Source organism: Oncorhynchus keta, chromosome 25 (genome assembly GCF_023373465.1).
Source record: "Oncorhynchus keta strain PuntledgeMale-10-30-2019 chromosome 25, Oket_V2, whole genome shotgun sequence".
Lineage (NCBI taxonomy): Eukaryota > Metazoa > Chordata > Actinopteri > Salmoniformes > Salmonidae > Oncorhynchus > Oncorhynchus keta.
The window spans coordinates 35,622,850-35,638,532 of NC_068445.1; the positions used below are offsets into that span (position 1 = coordinate 35,622,850).

Below are 15,683 nucleotides of genomic sequence, written 5' to 3' on the forward strand. Positions count from 1 at the left end.
GTACTCCTGTATATAGCTCCACATTGATCTGGTACTGGTACTCCCTGTATATAGCTCCACATTGATCTGGTACTGGTACTCCCTGTATATAGCTCCACATTGATCTGGTACTGGTACTCCCTGTATATAGCTCCACATTGATCTGGTACTGGTACTCCCTGTATATAGCTCCACATTGATCTGGTACTCCCTGTATATAGCTCCACATTGATCTGGTACTGGTACTCCCTGTATATAGCTCCACATTGATCTGGTACTCCCTGTATATAGCTCCACATTGATCTGGTACTGGTACTCCCTGTATATAGCTCCACATTGATCTGGTACTCCCTGTATATAGCTCCACATTGATCTGGTACTCCCTGTATATAGCTCCACATTGATCTGGTACTCCCTGTATATAGCTCCACATTGATCTGGTACTGGTACTCCCTGTATATAGCTCCACATTGATCTGGTACTCCCTGTATATAGCTCCACATTGATCTGGTACTGGTACTCCCTGTATATAGCTCCACATTGATCTGGTACTCCCTGTATATAGCTCCACATTGATCTGGTACTGGTACTCCCTGTATATAGCTCCACATTGATCTGGTACTCCCTGTATATAGCTCCACATTGATCTGGTACTGGTACTCCTGTATATAGCTCCACATTGATCTGGTACTCCCTGTATATAGCTCCACATTGATCTGGTACTGGTACTCCCTGTATATAGCTCCACATTGATCTGGTACTCCCTGTATATAGCTCCACATTGATCTGGTACTCCCTGTATATAGCTCCACATTGATCTGGTACTGGTACTCCCTGTATATAGCTCCACATTGATCTGGTACTCCCTGTATATAGCTCCACATTGATCTGGTACTGGTACTCCCTGTATATAGCTCCACATTGATCTGGTACTCCCTGTATATAGCTCCACATTGATCTGGTACTGGTACTCCCTGTATTTTGCTCCATCCTTGTGTGTTGTATTCCTCGTGTTACTATTTTTACAAGGACATCTAATAAATTAAACTCTGTATTGTTGGGAAGGGCTCGTAAAACAAGCATTTCACGGTAAAGTATACCTGTTGTATTCGGCGCATGTGAGAATAACTTTTTACTTTAACTCATATATACTGTAACATTGAGTAGGCTCTTTAAGTTGAGGTATATGGGAGATATCAACATCTGTGCTTTGACGAAGCAGTTTGCTTCAAAACACAACAGTAATAAATACTATCTAGAGGAATCAAGTCGCTGTCCTGAACATTCCTTCAAGATTTCAGAAATCTACAGTCGTGGCCAAATGTTTCGAGAGTGACAGAAATATTATGCTGTCAAATGTTATGCTGTCAATTAACTTCTGGGCCACATCCTGACTGATGGCAGTCCATTCTTGCATAATACATTCTTGGAGTTGGTCAGAATTTGTGGGGTTTTGTTTGTCCACCCACCTCTTGAGGATTAACCACAAATTCTCAATGGGTTCACGGTCTGGGAAGTTTCCTGGCCAGGAACCCAAAATATCTATGTTTTGTTCCCCGAGCACCTTATGGCAAGGTGCTCCATCATGCTGGAAAAGGCCTTGTTCGTCACCAAACTGTCCCTGGATGGTTGGGAGAAGTTGCTCTCAGAGGATGTGTTGGTACCATTCTTTATTCATGGCTGTGTTCTTAGGCAAAATTGTGAGTGAGCCCACTCCCTTGGCTGAGAAGCAACCCCACACATGAATGGTCTCAGGATGCTTTACTGTTGGCATGACACAGAACTGATGGTAGCGCTCACCTTGTCTTCTCCAGACAAGCTTTTTTCCGGATGCCCCAAACAATCTGAAAGAGAGAAAAGAAAATGACTTTACTCCAGTCCTCAGCAGTCCAATCCCTGTTCCCTTTGCAGAATATCAGTCTGTCCCTGATGTTTTTCCTGGAGAGAAGTGGCTTCTTTGCTGCCCTTTTTGACACCAGGCCATCCTCCGAAAGTCTTCGCCTCACTGTGCATCCAGATGCACTCACACCTGCCTGCTGCCATTCCTGAGCAAGCTCTGTACTGGTGGTGCCCCGATCCCGCAGCTGAATCAACTTTAGGAAATGATCCTGGCGCTTGCTGGACTTTCTTGTGCTCCCTGAAGCCTTCTTCACAACAATTGAACCGCTCTCCTTGAAGTTCTTGATGATCTGATAAATGGTTTATATTTGTGCAATCTTACTGGCAGCAATATCCTTGCCTGTGAAGCCCTTCTTGTGCAAAGCAATGATGACGGCACGTGTTTCCTTGCAGGTAACCATGGTTGACAGAGGAAGAACAATGATTCCAAGCACCACCCTCCTTTTGAAGCTTCCAGTCTGTTATTCAAACTCAATCAGCATGACAGTGATCTCCAGCCTTGTCCTCGTCAACACTCACACCTGTGTTAACGAGAGAATCACTGACATGATGTCAGCTGGTCCTTTTCTGATAGGGCTGAAATGCAGTGGAAATGTTTTTGGGGGATTCAGTTCATTTGCATGGCAAAGAGTGACTTTGCAATTAATTGCAATTCATCTGATCACTCTTCATAACATTCTGTAGTATATGCAAATTGCCATCATACAAACTGAGACAGCAAACTTTGTGAAAATTAATATTTGTGTCATTCTCAAAACTTTTGGCCACGACTGTACCACGATCTGTTCAGTATTTGGAGACTAATGCCATAAGTGGAGAATCAGGGGAATCTAAACAGTTTATTTCTCTGTCTCTCTCTCTGTCTCTGTTTCTCTCCGTGTGTGTGTGTGTGTGTGTGTGTGTGTGTGTGTGTGTGTGTGTGTGTGTGTGTGTGTGTGTGTGTGTGTGTGTGTGTGTGTGTGTGTGTGTGTGTGTGTGTGTGTGTGTGTGTGTGTGTGTGTGTGTGTGTGTGTGTGTGTGTGTGTGTGTGTGTGCGCATGCGTGTATGTGTACTCTGTTCCAGGGACGGAAAGGAGACCCTGGCCTTTCACCGGGCAGAGCTCCAAAAGGAGAGAGAGTGAGTATCTTGTGTTTCAGTGTTCTTTAAAAAGGGAGAGTGTAACAACGGCTAACCTAATAACATGGGATAATGTAATAATTCAATATTATAATAAGTTATCTGTAACAGAGAATCATATCATTGAGCTTTTGTCATTGAGAGTTACTCAACAAATTGGAAACACATTTTGCAATAGCCCAATTTTCAATATTGTCCGGTATGACCTAATGTGTTAGCTGGCAAGTAGCAAGTAATGTAGTAGAGACGTGTTTCATGGACATGAAGAGTATGAAGTTGACTTGTAACTGTATGTACATCTCTAATTCTGATCTGTCTAGGGAGACCGTGGTGCTTCAGGACCTCTTGGACTGACTGGTCAAGTTGGTAGAAAGGTAGGAGACCCTTAATCCTGCCATGCTCACATTACTCTATGAATCAGACTCTTTGAATGAGTACAATAGACCACATTGAAGGGCACTAAATCCTAGGCTTCACCCTGCCTGCCCACTCCTACATATCTTTTGAGCTGTGTCCAGCAGGAATCTCAAAGAGGACTGGTTAGGAGGGCTGAAACCAAGAGCATTCTTTTTTTTCTCCAAATTATGCTTATTCTCTTATTTGGAGAAGAGCCTATCATAGTGAAGGCGTAGTAGTCCTGTACGTTTAGAGTGGTTCAGACAGACTCTTCTTCAGGACTCTGGAGGAGGCGGATTGGAATGGAATAGCTGGGTTGTGACATCATCACTAATGGCTTCCAATACAAGGAGGGCGATTGAGGAGAGTCTTTTTTGGGGTGGGAACCATTCACAGTTGGAATCACGCTTTCACTCCATGCAGCTCAAAATGTTATGTCATTGCCTCCCTTTGACAACCGTTCTCAACAGTATTCTGCAGCTACTATGTTTAGTAACTGACATTTTGTTACGGCTTCAACTGCTTTGGTGCACTGCCTCAAATCAACACGTCCAAACTGAGGATGAGGATCCTTATTCAGTCATTTTCTAGGTTGCTCATTTCTTTGACGGTTAGTCACACGTGTCAGTTTACCAGGCTGCCAGTGTTTGATTACTTCAGACCTGGCCTTGCCCAGGGCATGTAACACATATTAATCACACATGTCCCATGGGAGACTATTACACACACTCAGGTGGGAAGAAGGACATCTGCTCCGTGCCCCATGCAGCCTTGCAGCAAACACATGTTTTTCATTACCAGAAAATAAAATATTAAAAGCTGGTGGGAAAAGACTTGGAGACACTATCTCTCCTAAATTACTGCTGGCAGGCAGTGTATCATTGGGTTATTCCACACATGATCCACTGCCAGAGAGAGAAGAAAAACAGAAACTCTGAGTACAATACAGAAATGTAAGTCCAGAGATCTTACAACTAGGGGTGCTTTAGGTCTCCAACCAACCAGTGCAGACCTGGGTTCAAATCATACGTTTTCTTTCAAAAACCTTTAAGTGTTTGATTGATTCTGCCTGGAGTGCCAGATTGCCGGTGTTTGCACTTTTGGGGCTATTCCAAAATGTTTTTGGAAAGAAAACAAAAACTATTTAAACCCAGAGCTGAACTGGTACTAATTAAAAATGAACACCGTCTCCCTAATGACGATGAGCTTTGTTTAGCAACATGCAGTCTGTTTTGGACCCATTTGTATGAGAGCAGTAAAGAATGAACCTGGAGTAGAAACAACAGCTACGCCATAGGACCGGCTGGCGCTGAAAGACCATCTGGCTTAGGCTCCAGTCAAGGTTGTTTCATTCACTACAGTAAAATAGAGGGTCTCTTTCAGCTGTCCATGTGTGTGCATACTACATGGCACCCTATTCCCAATGTAGTGCACTACTTTTGACCAGAACCCACATAGGGAATAGGGAGCCATTTGGGATGCACCCTGTATGATGTGCGTAATGGAAAAAATAGTTTATGGGAAAATAGAGTCTCTTTCTTCCATTAAATAGTTGAATGATGGTAATTGCAGCTTCTCTCTAAGTGTGGACAGAGGTTAAGTGACTGTTACATCCCTCTAACTAATGTACTGTAGGGGTTAGTGACTGTTACATCCCTCTAACTAATGTACTGTAGGGGTTAGTGACTGTTACATCCCTCTAACTAATGTACTGTAGGGGTTAGTAACTGTTACATCCCTCTAACTAATGTACTGTAGGGGTTAGTGACTGTTACATCCCTCTAACTAATGTACTGTAGGGGGGTGGGTGTCCAGCTGGGGAATATTTTATCGCTTACTCACTATTGTCAGCATGAGAAACCTCAGAATTCTGCTGGGATGTAGCTGAAAGTTATGTGTTTAGTTTAGTTACTAAGGCCAACACATAGACATCTCACTATTTTGTGGTCACTGACTGTGTTCAACAGTACCCTGTAATCTCACTGGCTGTGTTCTACAGTACCCTGTAATCTCACTGACTGTGTTCTACAGTACCCTGTAACCTCACCGACTGTGTTCTACAGTACCCTGTAATCTCACTGACTGTGTTCTACAGTACCATGTAACCTTACTGACTGTGTTCTACAGTACCCTGTAATCTCACTGACTGTGTTCTACAGTACCCTGTAACCTCACTGACTGTGTTCTACAGTACCATGTAATCTCACTGACTGTGTTCTACAGTACCCTGTAATCTCACTGACTGTGTTCTACAGTACCCTGTAATCTCACTGACTGTGTTCTACAGTACCCTGTAATATCACTGACTGTGTTCTACAGTACCCTGTAACCTCACTGACTGTGTTCTACAGTACCCTGTAATCTCACTGACTGTGTTCTACATTACCCTGTAACCTCACCGACTGTGTTCTACAGTACCCTGTAATCTCACTGACTGTGTTCTACAGTACCCTGTAACCTCACCGACTGTGTTCTACAGTACCCTGTAATCTCACTGACTGTGTTCTACAGTACCCTGTAATCTCACTGACTGTGTTCTACAGTACCCTGTAATCTCACTGACTGTGTTCTACAGTACCCTGTAATCTCACTGACTGTGTTCTACAGTACCCTGTAATCTCACTGACTGTGTTCTACAGTACCCTGTAACCTCACTGAATGTGTTCTACAGTACCCTGTAACCTCACTGACTGTGTTCTACAGTACCCTGTAACCTCACTGACTGTGTTCTACAGTACCCTGTAACCTCACCGACTGTGTTCTACAGTACCATGTAACCTCACTGACTGTGTTCTACAGTACCCTGTAACCTCACTGACTGTGTTCTACAGTAACCTGTAACCTTACTGACTGTGTTCTACAGTACCCTGTAACCTCACTGACTGTGTTCTACAGTACCCTGTAACCTCACTGACTGTGTTCTACAGTACCCTGTAACCTCACTGACTGTGTTCTACAGTACCATGTAACCTCACCGACTGTGTTCTACAGTACCCTGTAACCTCACCGACTGTGTTCTACAGTACCCTGTAACCACACTGACTGTGTTCTACAGTACCCTGTAACCTCACTGACTGTGTTCTACAGTACCCTGTAACCTCACTGACTGTGTTCTACAGTACCCTGTAACCTCACTGACTGTGTTCTACAGTACCCTGTAACCTCACCGACTGTGTTCTACAGTACCCTGTAACCTCACTGACTGTGTTCTACAGTACCATGTAACCTCACTGACTGTGTTCTACAGTACCATGTAACCTCACTGACTGTGTTCTACAGTACCATGTAACCTTACTGACTGTGTTCTACAGTACCCTGTAACCTCACTGACTGTGTTCTACAGTACCCTGTAACCTCACTGACTGTGTTCTACAGTACCATGTAACCTCACTGACTGTGTTCTACAGTACCATGTAACCTCACTGACTGTGTTCTACAGTACCCTGTAACCTTACTGACTGTGTTCTACAGTACCCTGTAACCTCACTGACTGTGTTCTACAGTACCCTGTAACCTCACTGACTGTGTTCTACAGTACCATGTAACCTTACTGACTGTGTTCTACAGTACCATGTAACCTCACTGACTGTGTTCTACAGTACCATGTAACCTCACTGACTGTGTTCTACTGTACGTACAGTACCCTGTAATCCCAACAGCTGTGTGGGCACTTGCTCCCTGCGCCTCTTGAAGTTCTACCCCATGGCCTTGTCCCTGGCCTGGGGCCAGACAGAGTCTGTGTCTTCCTCTCCCTCTGTGGGAAACATGTAAAATATATCATGGGCCAAGGTAACCCTGCAGTCAGACAGACACAGTCAGCGGTTGGGCTAGTAAATCAGAAGAGGCTGGTGGGGAAACTGACACACTGTGGAGAGCATTACCAGCCTTGGACCTGGATGTAGTGGAGCGGTGTGTGTGTGTGTGTGTGTGTGTGTGTGTGTGTGTGTGTGTGTGTGTGTGTGTGTGTGTGTGTGTGTGTGTGTGTGTGTGTGTGTGTGTGTGTGTGTGTGTGTGTGTGTGTGTGTGTGTGTGTGTGTGTGTGTGTGTGTGTGTGTGTGTGTGTGTGTGTGTGTGTGTGTGTGTGTGTGTGTGTGTGTGTGTGTGTGTGAATGCTTGCTCACATGCGCCTGGACCCTGCTCTTTCCACTGCCAGCCCAGCCATGATATCATTGGCATATTGAAATTGCTCTGATGTTTATTAGACACTAGCTGAGTCTTTTTTCTCCTAGACTTTCCCTTCATATTCCTGGCTATAGGTAATGGTCTGACACGTTTGGTGGATGGGCCTTTGGTTAGGTTTCCTATTTGTTCAGGAGAGAATGGCATTGGTGTAAGGGTGTAATTTGTGCAAAATGGCATATTTTCTACTAATCTCTGTCACAGTTAATATTGTAACATGGGGATGAAAGACATGAGAACATGAAGCCAGTTTCTCATTTATAATGAAAGAATCCAAAGGAAAGAATATTATCTGTCTGCCAAAGTCATTTTACTGCTTCATACAAGATGGGAGAGATTAGACCTTGTGATGTGCATGTACAACTGTGGATCATGGTCAAGACCCTGCCTCGTTCCTATATATTATTATATTTATGATAAAGTAGTGTTTTCTTCGATGTTCTCTAAACCGAGAGCAATGGCTGTGTACACTGCTCGGGACTATGTGTTCAGGCACATACTTCTCCTCCAATACAGTTTATAGCAACAGATACTACAAGGCTATTTGAATCACATTATTCAACTAACTGGGCTTATGTTCACTTCACATCCGGACTGAAATACACCTTCAATGGCACACATGTAGACAGGGAGCCTCAGACCAGAGACTGCTCCTCTGTCTCTCTGGCAGGGAGCCTCAGACCAGAGACTGTTCCTCTGTCTCTCTGGCAGGGAGGCTCAGACCAGAGACTGCTCCTCTCCTCTGTATCTCTGGCAGGGAGCCTCAGACCAGAGACTGTTCCTCTGTCTCTCTGGCAGGGAGGCTCAGACCAGAGACTGCTCCTCTCCTCTGTCTCTCTGGCAGGGAGCCTCAGACCAGAGACTGTTCCTCTGTCTCTCTGGCAGGGAGGCTCAGACCAGAGACTGTTCCTCTGTCTCTCTGGCAGGGAGCCTCAGACCAGAGACTGTTCCTCTGTCTCTCTGGCAGGGAGGCTCAGACCAGAGACTGTTCCTCTGTCTCTCTGGCAGGGAGCCTCAGACCAGAGACTGTTCCTCTGTCTCTCTGGCAGGGAGCCTCAGACCAGAGACTGCTCCTCTGTCTCTCTGGCAGGGAGCCTCAGACCAGAGACTGCTCCTCTGTCTCTCTGGCAGGGAGCCTCAGATCAGAGACTGCTCCTCTGTCTCTCTGGCAGGGAGGCTCAGACCAGAGACTGCTCCTCTGTCTCTCTGGCAGGGAGGCTCAGACCAGAGACTGCTCCTCTGTCTCTCTGGCAGGGAGCCTCAGACCAGAGACTGCTCCTCTGTCTCTCTGGCAGGGAGCCTCAGACCAGAGACTGTTCCTCTGTCTCTCTGGCAGGGAGCCTCAGACCAGAGACTGTTCCTCTGTCTCTCTGGCAGGGAGGCTCAGACCAGAGACTGTTCCTCTGTCTCTCTGGCAGGGAGCCTCAGACCAGAGACTGTTCCTCTGTCTCTCTGGCAGGGAGCCTCAGACCAGAGACTGCTCCTCTGTCTCTCTGGCAGGGAGCCTCAGACCAGAGACTGTTCCTATGTCTCTCTGGCAGGGAGCCTCAGACCAGAGACTGTTCCTCTGTCTCTCTGGCAGGGAGGCTCAGACCACAGACTGTTCCTCTGTCTCTCTGGCAGGGAGCCTCAGACCAGAGACTGTTCCTCTGTCTATCTGGCAGGGAGCCTCAGACCAGAGACTGCTCCTCTGTCTCTCTGGCAGGGAGCCTCAGACCAGAGACTGTTCCTCTGTCTCTCTGGCAGGGAGCCTCAGACCAGAGACTGCTCCTCTGTCTCTCTGGCAGGGAGCCTCAGATCAGAGACTGCTCCTCTGTCTCTCTGGCAGGGAGCCTCAGACAGAGACTGCTCCTCTGTCTCTCCTCAGATCAGAGACTGCTCCTCTCTCTGGCAGGGAGGCTCAGACCAGAGCTCCTCTGCTCCTCTCCTCTGTCTCTGGCAGGGAGCCTCAGACCAGAGACTGCTCCTCTGTCTCTCTGGCAGGGAGCCTCAGACCAGAGACTGCTCCTCTGTCTCTCTGGCAGGGAGCCTCAGACCAGAGACTGCTCCTCTGTCTCTCTGGCAGCCTCAGATCAGAGACTGCTCCTCTGTCTCTCTGGGGAGCCTCAGACCAGAGACTGCTCCTCTGTCTCTCTGGCAGGGAGCCTCAGACCAGAGACTGCTCCTCTGTCTCTCTGGCAGGAGACTGCTCCTCTGTCTCTCTGGCAGGGAGGCTCCAGAGACTGCTCCTCTGTCTCTCTGGCAGGGAGCCTCAGATCAGAGACTGCTCCTCTGTCTCTCTGGCTCAGATCAGGACTCTGTCTCCTCTGCCTCAGATCAGAGAGACTGCTCCTCTGTCTCTCTGGCAGGGAGCCTCAGATCAGAGACTGCTCCTCTGTCTCTCTGGCAGGGAGCCTCAGATCAGAGACTGCTCCTCTGTCTCTCTGGCAGGGAGCCTCAGATCAGAGACTGCTCCTCTGTCTCTCTCAGAGACTGCTCCTCTGTCTCTCTGGCAGGGAGCTCAGACCAGAGACTGCTCCTCTGTCTCTCTGGCAGGGAGCCTCAGACCAGAGACTGCTCCTCTCCTGGCAGGGAGCCTCAGACCAGAGACTGCTCCTCTGTCTCTCTGGCAGGGAGCCTCAGGACTGCTCCTCTGCTCTCAGACCAGAGACTGCTCCTCTGTCTCTCTGGCAGGGAGCCTCAGATCAGAGACTGCTCCTCTGTCTCTCTGGCAGGGAGGCTCAGATCAGAGACTGCTCCTCTGTCTCTCTGGCAGGGAGCCTCAGGGACTGCTCCTCTGTCCTCAGATCAGAGACTGCTCCTCTGTCTCTCTGGCAGGGAGCCTCAGGAGCTCCTCTGTCTCTCTCAGATCAGAGACTGCTCCTCTGTCTCTCTGGCAGGGAGCCTCAGTCAGAGACTGCTCCTCTGTCTCTCTGGCAGGGAGCCTCAGATCAGAGACTGCTCCTCTGTCTCTCTGGCAGGGAGGCTCAGATCAGAGACTGCTCCTCTGTCTCTCTGGCTCAGATCAGAGACTGCTCCTCTGTCTCTCTGGCAGGGAGCCTCAGATCAGATCTGAAACTCAGAGACTGCTCCTCTGTCTCTCTGGCTGTCTCTCTGGAGAGCTCAGATCAGAGACTGCTCCTCTGTCTCTCTGGCAGGGAGGCTCAGATCAGAGACTGTTCCTCTGTCTCTCTGGCAGGGAGCCTCAGATCAGAGACTGCTCCTCTGTCTCTCTGGCAGGGAGGCTCAGATCAGAGACTACTCCTCTCCTCTGTCTCTCTGGCAGGGAGGCTCAGATCAGAAACTGCTCCTCTGTCTCTCTGGCAGGGAGGCTCAGATCAGAGACTGCTCCTCTGTCTCTCTGGCAGGGAGGCTCAGATCAGAGACTGTTCCTCTGTCTCTCTGGCAGGGAGCCTCAGATCAGAGACTGCTCCTCTGTCTCTCTGGCAGGGAGGCTCAGATCAGAGACTACTCCTCTCCTCTGTCTCTCTGGCAGGGAGGCTCAGATCAGAAACTGCTCCTCTGTCTCTCTGGCAGGGAGGCTCAGATCAGAGACTGCTCCTCTGTCTCTCTGGCAGGGAGGCTCAGATCAGAAACTGCTCCTCTGTCTCTCTGGCAGGGAGGCTCAGATCAGAAACTGCTCCTCTGTCTCTCTGGCAGGGAGGCTCAGATCAGAGACTGCTCCTCTGTCTCTCTGGCAGGGAGCCTCAGATCAGAGACTGCTCCTCTGTCTCTCTGGCAGGGAGCCTCAGATCAGAGACTGCTCCTCTGTCTCTCTGGCAGGGAGCCTCAGATCAGAGACTGCTCCTCTGTCTCTCTGGCAGGGAGCCTCAGATCAGAGACTGCTCCTCTGTCTCTCTGGCAGGGAGGCTCAGATCAGAGACTACTCCTCTCCTCTGTCTCTCTGGCAGGGAGCCTCAGATCAGAGACTACTCCTCTCCTCTGTCTCTCTGGCAGGGAGCCTCAGATCAGAGACTGCTCCTCTGTCTCTCTGGCAGGGAGCCTCAGATCAGAGACTACTCCTCTCCTCTGTCTCTCTGGCAGGGAGCCTCAGATCAGAGACTGCAGCATTTCTCTCCTCGATGCTCAGCTGTATGTCGCTGGCTCTGGAGCCCAGACATATTCTTCCCTCCTTTCCCTTCTCCATGGACGTGCATTGGCTCCTTCCTTGTCCTCCTAAGGCTACGGTCAAAAGTATTAGCGCTATACAGGGAATAGGTTTCCATTGACTCTGCTCCAGTGAACTGGGTAGTAAAGACCTAATATAGTGTATTTCGGTCTTCAGGTGGTGCTTGATTGGTAACAGGGACAGAAAAAATCCAGGCCTCTGTTTACGAATCACCTGTAAGATAACGGCTTGGCTGCATAGAAGTATCTCATAATGTCTGTATGTAAACTGTAGGAGATGGCGTTTGGAACCGCTTGCTGTGGTGGGTGGTCTGTATGTAAACTGTAGGAGATAGCATATATGCAGTATACACACATATACACACATATATATATATACACACACACATATACACACATACAGTATATCACAAAAGTGAGTACACCCCTCACATTTTTGTAAGTATTTGAGTATATATTTTCATGTGACAACACTGAAGAAATGGCACTTTGCTAAAATGTAAAGTAGTGAAAGTACAGCTTGTATCACAGTGTAAATTTGCTGTCCTCTCAAAATAACTCAACACACAGCCATTAATGTCTAAACCGCTGGCAACAAAAGTGAGTACACACCTAATTGAAAATGTCCAAATTGGGCCCAATTAGCCATTTTCCCTCCCCAGTGTCATTTGACTCGTTAGTGTTACAAGGTCTCAGGTGTGAATGGGGAGCAGGTGTGTTTGGTGTCATCGATCTCACACTCCCTCACACTCACACTCCCTCATACTGACTGGTCACTGGAAGTTGGCAAAGAACTCTCTGAGGATCTGAAAAAAAGAACTGTTGCTCTACATGAAGATGGCCTGGGCTATAAGAAGATTGCCAAGACCCTGAAACTGAGCTGCAGCACGGTGGCCAAGACCATACAGCGGTTTAACTGGACAGGTTTCACTCAGAACAGGCCTCGTCGTGGTCGACCAAATAAGTTGAGTGCACGTGCTCAGCGTCATATCCAGAGGTTGTCTTTGGGAAATAGACGTATGAGTGCTGCCAGCATTGCTGCAGAGGTTGAAGGGGTGGGGGGGGGGTCAGCCTGTCAGTGCTCAGACCATATGCCGTACACTACATCAAATTGGTCTGCATGGCTGTCGCCCCAGAAGGAAGCCTCTTCTAAAGATGATGCACAAGAAAGCCCACAAACAGTTTGCTGAAGACAAGCAGACTAAGGACATGGATTACTGGAACCATGTCCTGTGGTCTGATGAGACCAAGATAAACGTATTTGGTTCATATGGTGTCAAGCGTGTGTGGCGGCAACCAGGTGAGGAGGTCAAAGACAAGTGTGTCTTGCCTACAGTCAAGCATGGTGGTGGGAGTGTCATGGTCTGGGGCTGCATGAGTGCTGCTGGCACTGGGGAGCTACAGTTCATTGAGGGAACCATGAATGCCAACATGTACTGTGACATACTGGAGCAGAGAATGATCCCCTCCCTTCGGAGATTGGGCCACAGGGCAGTATTCCAACATGATAACGACCCCAAACACACCTCCAAGACGACCACTGCCTTGCTAAAGAAGCTGAGGTTAAAGGTGGTGGACTGGCCAAGCATGTCTCCAGACCTAAACCCTATTGAGCATCTGTGGGGCATCCTCAAACGGAAGGTGGAGGAGTGCAAGGTCTCTAACATCCACCAGCTCTGTGATGTTGTCATGGAGGAGTGGAAGAGGACTCCAGTGGCAACCTGTGAAGCTCTGGTGAACTCCATGCCCAAGAGGGTTGTGCTGGAATATGATGGTGGCCACACAAAATATTGACACTTTGGGCCCAATTTGGAAATTTTCACTTAGGGGTGTACTCACTTCTGTTGCCAGTGGTTTAGACATTAATGGCTGTGTGTTGAGTTATTTTGAGGGGACAGCAAATTTACACTGTTATACATTGTAGCAAAGTGTCATTTCTTCAGTGTTGTCACATGAAAAGATATACTCAAATATTTACAAAAATGTGAGGGGTGGACTTACTTTTGTGATATACTGTATATATATATACACACATATATATATACACACACACATAAACACACATATATATTCACATATACACACATATATACACATATATATATACACACACACATATACACACATCTATACACATATATATATACACACTTATACACACACACACACAAATATATATATACACACACATACGCACACATATATATACACACATATATATATATATACACACACACACACATAAACACACATATATATTCACATATACACACATATATACACATATATATACACACTTATACACACACATATACACACACATATATACACACATACACACACACGTATATACACACATACACACACATATATACACACACATATATATACACACATATATATACACACACATATACAGACATATATACACACACACACACACACACACACACACACACACACACACACACACACACACACACACACACACACACACACACACACATATTCACACACATATATGCACAAACACACATAAACACACAAACACACACACACACTTATACATACACACACATACACACACATATATGTACACACACACATATACACCAACAAAGACACACATATTCACACACATATATACACACACATATACACACATATACACACACATAGACACACACACATATACACACATCCATATATGCACACACACATTCACACACATATACATACACACACATATACACACACATTCACACACATATACACACACATAACACACACACATACACACATATACATGCACAGACACATACACACACATATACACCAACACATATATACACACACATATACACATATACATACACACACACACACATATACACACACAAACAGAAACACACACAGATACAGTTGATATCGGAAGTTTACATAGACCTAGGTTTTTCAACCACTCCACAAATTTCTTGTTAACAAACATTAGTTTTGGCAAGTCGGTTAGGACATCTACTTTGTGCATGACACAAGTAATTTTTCCAACAATTGTTTACAGACAGATTATTTCACTTATAATTAATTCACTGTATCACAATTCCAGTGGGTCAGAAGTTTACATACACTAAATTGACTGTGTCTTTAAACAGCTTGGAAAATTCCAGAAAATGATGTCATGGTTTTAGGAGCTTCTGATAGGCTATTTGCATAATTTGAGTCAATTTGGGTGTATTGATTGGATGTACATACCTTGGATGTATTTCAAGGCCTACCTTCAAACTCAGTGCATCTTTGCTTGACATCATGAGAAAATCAAAAGAAATCAGCCAAGACTTGTGTGATGTGATTGCGATTGCGTCGTCTGTGGACCTATTGGGGCGGTAAGCAAATTGGAGTGGGTCTAGGTTGTCAGGTAGAGTGGAGGTGATATGATCCTTGACTAGTCTCTCAAAGCACTTCATGATGACGGAAGTGAGTGCTATGGAGCAATAGTCATTTAGCTTAATTACCTTGGTGGCCCTCTTGGTGGCCCTCTTGAATTATGTGGGAACAGCAGACTGGGATAGGGATTGATTGAATATGTCCGTAAACACACCAGCCAGCTGGTCTGCGCATGCTCTGAGGACGCGACTAGGGATGCTGTTTGGGCCGGCAGCCTTTCAAGGGTTAACAAGTTTAAATGTTTAACTCACTTTGGCTATTGAGAAGGAGAGCCCGCAGGTTTTGGTAACGGGCCGTGTCGTTGGCACTGTATTGTCCTCAAAGCGAGCAAAGAAGTTGTTTAGTTTGTCTGGGAGCAAGACATCGTGGTCCGCGATGGGGCTGGTTTTCTTTTTGTAGTCTGTAATTGACTGTAGACCCTGCCACATACGTCTCGTGTTTGAGCCGTTGAATTGTGACTCTACTTTGTCTATACTGACGTTTAGCTTGTTTGATTGCCTTGCGGAGGAAATAGCTACACTGTTTGTATTCGGTCATGTTTCCGGTCGCCTTGCCCTGATTA

The 15,683-nt window shown here is 46.7% G+C and overlaps 1 protein-coding gene across 2 annotated transcripts in view; it reads left to right on the forward strand.

Moving 5' to 3' along the window:
* The window catches only part of LOC118357967 (collagen alpha-1(XXVII) chain B-like), a 119,623-nt gene that overhangs the window by 41,975 nt on the left and 61,965 nt on the right, over window positions 1-15,683 (forward strand). For both annotated transcript variants that reach the window (XM_052479147.1, XM_052479148.1), the window contains 2 exons: window positions 2,942-2,995; window positions 3,316-3,369. In XM_052479147.1, coding sequence (XP_052335107.1) covers window positions 2,942-2,995; window positions 3,316-3,369 — 108 coding nt within the window. The remainder of the gene's footprint in view (window positions 1-2,941; window positions 2,996-3,315; window positions 3,370-15,683) is intronic.